We start from the raw sequence: 7595 nt of genomic DNA, 5'->3' as shown, positions 1-7595 counted from the left end.
GCAGACAGTCCAACGGGCGGCCAGGGCGGAGCAGACAGTCCATCAGGCGGCCAGGGCAGAGACGACCCCTCGGGCGGCCACGGCCCAGGAACAGACACTGGCTCCGGCTCAGGAACAGACACTGGCTCCGGCTCAGGAACAGACACTGGCACTGGCTCCGGCTCAGGAACAGACACTGGCTCCGGCTCAGGAACAGACACTGGCTCCGGCTCAGGAACAGACACTGGCTCCGGCTCAGGAACAGACACTGGCTCCGGCTCAGGAACAGTCGTGGCGTGAACAGTCTCTGGCTGGGCAGACGTGAACAGTCTCTGGCTGGGCAGACGTGCTGTGTCTCCTCCACGCATGCAGTACCGCTATAGCATAGAAGAGATGCACGGCCCTCCTGGCCATGGCAGGACTGATGATAGGGAGTTCTGGGACCACCGGAACTGGGACCACCGGACTCGGGACCACCGGAACTGGGACCACCGGAACAGGCATGGAGGAAGTCTGCCTTCTCCTCCTCCGTTTCGGGACCACCGGAACTGGGACCACCGGAACTGGGACCACCGGACTCGGGATCAACGGAACTGGGACCACCGTACTCGGGATCACCGGAACAGGCATGGAGGAAGTCTTCCTTCTCCTCCTCCGTTTCGGGATCAGCGGTGAAGGCTCTCCTTTCAGCTGACTGTCGTCAGCCGTGGTCCTCTCCTCCTCCAAAGTCCTTTGAGCGCATCTGGCGAAGTATTCCAATAAGGAAATAGAGGCTCCTTCTCCCTCTCCCTGAGAAAAAAAAAAAAAAAAAAAGCACTCCGCTGTATCCACATACTTGGCTGGTCCGTTCTGTCACGGAACAGTGAACGAGAGACGAGGATAGAAATGCAGAGGAGATTTATTAGAGACAATCAGACAAGGTACAAACTCAAAAAACTCAGGACTCCAGGAAACAGGTAACTCGAACAACGAACCAGCACAGGACTACAAACACAGGGAGGCTAAATAGGGGAACAAACAAAGGAGGGAAACGAGAAGGACAGGTGGGACAAATTAACCAATAATTAGATAACAAGATTGGAGGGGCTAGACAATAGACAGGAGAGCACATGGCACAAAACAACAAACACCCATGTGCAGCACAAGACAGGACAGACATGTGACACTTACCAAACAGTGGTTACAGGTAACAATACTTGACAAAGTAACAAAGCAAACATGAGGGCTTAAATATACAGGCTACTAATGACAAGACAAGGGACACCTGTGCACATGATAAGACAATGAACCAATTACAACATGAAACATTCACATGGCGAACACATGGCAGGATAAAATGACTATAACAGGGGATCACATAGAACAAGAACATAAAACAAAAACAACCTGTGACAGCTGCATTGTAGCGCCATCGTGCCAAAATCACTCTTTAAAAATGTCCTTTAATAAAACTTTATAAATGAGCAAAAGTTATTTGTTAAAAAATATGAAAGGAAACATTTTTATTTAACATTTGTTCAGCATTTTAAATGAGTTAAAGATTTATTTTATTATATCAATATCAACTGCTCACCCTCCTTCTACATTACTTTAAGTAGCCCCCAAAGAGTCATATGTATTGGTCTTCCTCGAGATGTCTGTCTGAAGTCCCAAAAAAGCATATTATTTAGTTAAAATATGTTTTGACTATTATGCGCACATCCAAAAAAACTTTTGGCAGGTGCTCGATCAAATGAAGCATCAAACTCAAAATAAACAAGAATCGGCACACTGCCACTTCTGCTCCCAAGGATTTATTATAGGCTATAACATTTCAAGCCAAAAGGTCAAAGGTCAGACTATCTGACTACAAAACTTTTTAATGCCTAGGATCCCCTTGATATGATTTCCTAGCAAAAGACTCACTTCCTAAAATAAAGGCAACTATGTATTTTAAAACTCATTCATACCATTTGAGGAAAAAATATGTGTGATATTATAAATAGGCTACATTATGAATGAAATCATTTGCATTTCATGTTATCATTGTACTATTTGTATACAGCGTTTCATAATAAATATTGTCCCAAAGCAAGTTTTTTGCGGTCCATGTTTTGCGGTTAGTGGTGAACCATGAACCACGGTTTGAAAACCCCTGATTTAGAGCAGACAAGAAATGTAAGTAAGTATTAGATATAATGGAGGTTGTTATATATTAAAGTCGTTATATACTATAGATGTATGTTTGAATAGTCCTCCCAGAGAGGATTTCAACCTTTTCCACCACTCGCTGTTAAGGCCAACACATGGACATAAGTTGTACTGCAGTTGCTGTTACATAGAATTAAATATATCCTTGAGTTACTGTAATATAATGCGCACTAGTAATGAGAACTTCACAAAGGGGAATTGTGTAGCCAGTGAAGAAAATGTTTATCAAAACTAAAGCAAAAAAGGGGCCAGAACATTTACTTCAACATACAAGTATAATATCATTATGTTGTCTGAAAGCTCTCAAGAGATGAATCAGTATATTTAGATTCAATGACGCAGATGTCCACCCCCCTTGCGACATGAGAGATTAAGAATGGGCATTTAAAACAGACTATTCAATTCAGAGCAGCTCACAAACATTAAGACACTGTCATTGTTTGCTCTGGCTCTAAAACTTTAAGATTATTTAGTCTGTGATTCAAATATCATGCTGAAAGTTTACAAAAAGGTATATTTTCAACATTTGAAAATTAGATGTTAAAAGTGTGAGATGACAATTTAGTAAAGTCCATATTTTGGTTATTTCTTTATAGTAATTTCTATTTTCAGAAGAGGCAAAGCTGCCATGAGTTTATCCCAAAATATCTCGATTGTTCATCCTGAATACTTTTTCATCACTGGGCTCACAGGTACACCATACAAAACTTATTACTATATATTCTTATTTATCATATATTTTATTACTGTAATTGGGAACTCGATAGTCCTTCTCATTATAGCTCTTGAACGGAGCCTGCACAGTCCAATGTACATTGGTGTGTTTAACTTGGCCTTGGCAGACATTGGTGAAACTAATGCACTGATTCCTAACATGGTGAAGATGTTTTTATTGGACTCACAGTACATCTCATTCAATGCTTGTTTGGCAAACATGTTTTTTGTGAATGTCTTTTTTAATGTGCAAACTTACACTCTTGTTGTTCTGGCATTTGATCGTTTCATTGCAATTTGTTTTCCACTAAGATATCATGCTATAGTAAATAATAAGTTAATGTCTATAGTGTTTTCAGTAATATGGGCATTTAACACCTGTATTGTAACACTGTCAACATCTTTGATGACCAGACTTTCATTCTGTGATTCCAACGTTGTAGAAAGTTGGTATTGTGACTATGGAAGATTGCTAAGGCTGTCATGCAATGACAATAGCATTAATAAGTTATTAGCAACCGTCATTCAAGCTTTTTTCATTATTGCACCACCTTTCATTATTGTCCTGTCATATGTAGGCATTTTTCTTGCTTTATGTAAAATTACAACTTGGGAAGGACGTTTAAAAGCACTGAAGACCTGTGTTTCTCACCTTTTGGTAGTTGGATCATTCTTTCTTCCCATAATATGCAATTTGATTGTTTCACCTACTATTAATGCCAGGATCATCACCGGATCTCTTTCATTTGCTCTTCCACCAATGCTAAATCCCATCATTTATGTTTTAAACACAGCTAAAATCAAAGACTTAATCCGAAAAATGCTTAACAACAGATCTGCACCATTTAGAGGGAATGTTTCAAAATGACTGTAATGATTGTCTATGTGTTCTTCAATCATTGTGAATTAAATTACCTTTATGAAAAATTACATTTATGTATTTCATAAATATTTGTAGATCCATTATGTGGAAAATAAAATTGTACAAGCAGAAAATAAATTTAGTCTGCAAGACTCTTAACATGTATATTGGACGCATTAGTTCTGTGTTGGTTAACAGCAATGAAACGTTGTTTATTTATGAATGAATCCATCTGATTTCAATTGTGTTAGTTACTGACCCCAAGACAAAACTAATTGAAAATGCAAAATTTTAGCAAGAAATTAGAATTATTATATTTCTAATATAGTATTTTTGATAAAGATAATGTTTTAAGAACATTAATGAATACAATGAACAACAGCAAAAACATGGCAGAGATAATTGTGAATATTAGGCTACATATAGCCTACTATTTTTGATGATTAGAATTTACCCCAGTGAATGCAGCCAGCTTAGCTAGTTTGTGAAGTAAAGTGATTTAATTTTAGGTAGTTGTAAAATAGTGCAATATAATTGTAAATATATAATATAATAATAAAAATTTAAATATGAATGTAGTCCTATTTATGTTATATCATAATCTGCGCGACTCCGTCGTTGACTTTCTTTGATGACATTTGCAGAGCGTTTCAAATGAGCGGTTATTGTCAGTGAAGTCCACTTCAACTGATATACCGTGCTCAGGGAGTAGGGGAGCAGTGAACACTGCATGGACCCTGTCGAATGGAACGCACATTAGATGTGTAAAAACAAGTGGAGAGCGCGAGCGCGCCGCTGTCTCCTTTCCACAAGCGCTTGTTCTCCTGTGGCGTCTGTCGTTGCTATGCAACCATGAACTGCGCTCTCCATGATGACAAGAGCTGTGTCTGAAACATAGACTGTAAAAAAATATGGACGTAGTGTCCGTGACGTCACCCGTAGGTTTCTGAAGAGCATTTTTGAAGCCTAAAGTGGGTGGAGCCGGCCGTCGCCATCTTGGCCTTGCGTCACTCCCGGATAACAGAAAATAGGCAAAGAGGCGGGGCATGAGTGGAGCTGAGGAGCCTGGCCTGGCTATCTGAAATCACCTAGCTTGAAATGATCGAGTTAGCTGATGATGTAAAGCCAATTAGACGTTCCTATTTTTGCTCTTCGAAATATTATAATAGTTAAAAGACATGGCTACAAGTGAGACTGTGTATTACTTCGAGAGTGTTTGTGTGTGACAGTGATTTATGTGCATACATGTCCGTCACTTTTTCATGGTCCGTCAGCGCAGCATTGCTCAAGTTCGTAGAGAGCTTATTCAGTCCATTTTAAATTTTGATTTTGGCCGTCTCTCAAATGGGTTAAACCGTAGATATATTGCCTTTAAAGTGCAAGTAAATGCGCTAGAAAATCCGCGCTCATTCATGTGCATTTATTGCATGGACGGAGAAAGCGCCGACGCCTGCATGATTTCATCTGACGGTACATAAGCATATTATAATCCATCTGTTCCGTGAGAGCAGAACGAGCATGTATTGACGTTTTAAATTTGAAAACCCCAAAAAGCAACGAAATTGTCAGACATCCATTAGTAGAGGTTCACGGAGGAAAACAACTGAAATACAGCGCTGGTTGTTCTCTCGAACGATAACGACGGAATCCAAAGACGTGGGCTTTGTACCCAAGTATTAAATTGTATGAAATAAAAAAGCACAAACACTGCAGAGATGGCAAGTTCAGCAGCTAACATTTGCTGAGGTGAAGTGACGGCTAGTAACAGCAGACAAACGGCTAGCACTGACAGCGGCAATCCATCTGTCACTCAAGTGGCCACTGGCCACACCCTTAAATTTAAATATTAATCAACTAAACGGACGAGTTATAAAATAATTCACCCCCCTCACAGTTGTTATGAAGGGCAAAATTAGCTGTATAGACCAAAGCCACATAGAGATCCAGGCTGTAAACATTTTTTTTCTGCTGTAAAGTTGGTAATTTTAACATGAGGGAGATACAGATTTGACTCACTTCTGCAGCCAGGCCAAGCGGCCAGTCAATGAATTGCAGTTTAACTCACTTCCGTGTTGGTTTCAAGAGAGAGACGGGGAGGTTGCCGCTTGGTCTGAAATCGCTCCCTATCCACTATATAGTGCATTAGGGTGTCGGCCATTTTGTAGTGGTGTCCGAATTCTGAGTGAACGACATCATTCCCTACATTCTTCACTACTTTTACCCACAATCCTCTCTGAATTCGAGTGTACATATACGATGTACACTTGCTGAGACACTGGCCGTTTCTCAATATGCGTTCTTGTCTGTACTTGCGTCCTTGTGGACTTGTGAAACGTCATCAGTCGCTGCCCAAGTACCGTCCCAATACACAAGTTTGCATTTTGGCAAGAACGGTTAAAAATCCCGGAAGTGTTCTTGACACGCCCATTTTACCGAGGATGCATAGGTTGGTAACTTGTGTGAACTTGACGGCAGAAATATCACAGCATTCATTTCGGCATTCGAGGAACGAGAGGTCAATACAGCAAGTCGTTTTTCTACAATTTCGTACGCTATTTCATCACTTAATTCACTTCTGAGAACATTTGATGCGAGAAATCAACTGTGTAGATTTCAAATATTGGCATTTTTCGAAAATGCGCTCAAACGTTTTCGGAAGTGAGAATCTCCAGCGTAGGTAGCTTTATTGTTATGAATATACATTACATAGTGTACAGTTGTAGAGTAATCCCTTGAGCTGAGGGGTAGGCTTGGGCGATAAAGCCTGGCTGTTACCGTCAATAATTCTCGTTATGTTTGGGCACTGCAGACGGCGTCTGTGCGGGGGTGTTATTGCGCAATACCAGCAAGAACACATCGTTTCAAACTGTCAGCGGCGTTCTGTGTGCTCCTCACCTTGTGAGTTCATTCTTCCAAGAACAACTAGCAAGAGCGTTCTCCCCAAGAACACAAGTCTGTTCTTTGCATTCTTGGTTTTGAGAAACACCCCCTATTTCCCACAATCCAACATGATAAGGCGATAGAGCGCGAATGAAAAACAAACAAAAATGTCACCATGGCAACAGTGCACGCGAGTTCGAAAACTACTCGGTTACTATCGTAACCTCAGTTCCCTGAGATAGGGAACGAGTATTGCGTAGCTATACGCAGTGGGGGAACTCCTTTTCCTCGATTTACTGAAGCTTTTATTTAAAACGCATTTGCAGCTGCACAGCTAGCACATTGAGCGTGGCTCGCTCATAGGCTGTGCTGCAGTAACTGCTTAAACCAATGGCGCGGGCGCCTCTGACAGGCCAACAATGAACAACATTGTACGTCAGAGCTCCCAAAGGGGGCGTGGCCATAGTCTATATCAGAGCCCCGCATTCACCATTATAGCAGGTTCCACGACTGAAGCGACAACTCACCAGGTTACTATAGTGCAGCCGGCTACGCAATACTCGTTCCCTATCTCAGGGAACTGAGGTTACGATAGTAACCGAGTAGTTCCCTTTCGAACGGTCACTTCGTATTGCGTAGCTATACGCAGTGGGGACGCCATGCAAAACGCCGCACTAAAAATAACTGGTTGCCACTGAACTCAGGACCCCTGAGCTCAATACAAGTCCGAACCATTATAATATATATTTATATATATATAGACCAGACACCGTCGGGCCTTATAAAATATATGTGTCAGTAACAATACCAACCCAATATACTAATGAACCCAGACACCGTCGGGGCTATTTAGTAAATTAGAAAATAACCAGCAAGCGGGTTTTATATATATATGTGAATGATTATGCACAGTACACTGTAGAGAAGACCGGGCACTGCCGGGTCTTCATCATACTGAAAGCACCTTCGC

The 7595-nt window shown here is 41.3% G+C and overlaps 1 protein-coding gene across 1 annotated transcript; it reads left to right on the top strand.

Annotated features, from left to right (window-relative positions):
* Positions 1–2794: 2794 nt before the first annotated feature.
* Positions 2795–3751, top strand: LOC308694069 (olfactory receptor 1M1-like; the record flags this gene model as incomplete). The annotated part of the gene is made up of 1 exon (XM_081371328.1): positions 2795–3751. The coding sequence occupies exon 1, from the start codon at positions 2798–2800 to the stop codon at positions 3749–3751; it is 954 nt and encodes a 317-aa protein (XP_081227454.1). The 5' UTR covers positions 2795–2797.
* Between the last annotated feature and the right edge of the window lie 3844 nt (positions 3752–7595).

The sequence above is a fragment of the Scardinius erythrophthalmus genome, assembly GCF_964197995.2.
Source record: "Scardinius erythrophthalmus genome assembly, chromosome: 7".
Lineage (NCBI taxonomy): Eukaryota > Metazoa > Chordata > Actinopteri > Cypriniformes > Leuciscidae > Scardinius > Scardinius erythrophthalmus.
Note: the sequence above shows the minus strand (reverse complement) of the source record. Positions and strands in the feature narration are given on the sequence as shown.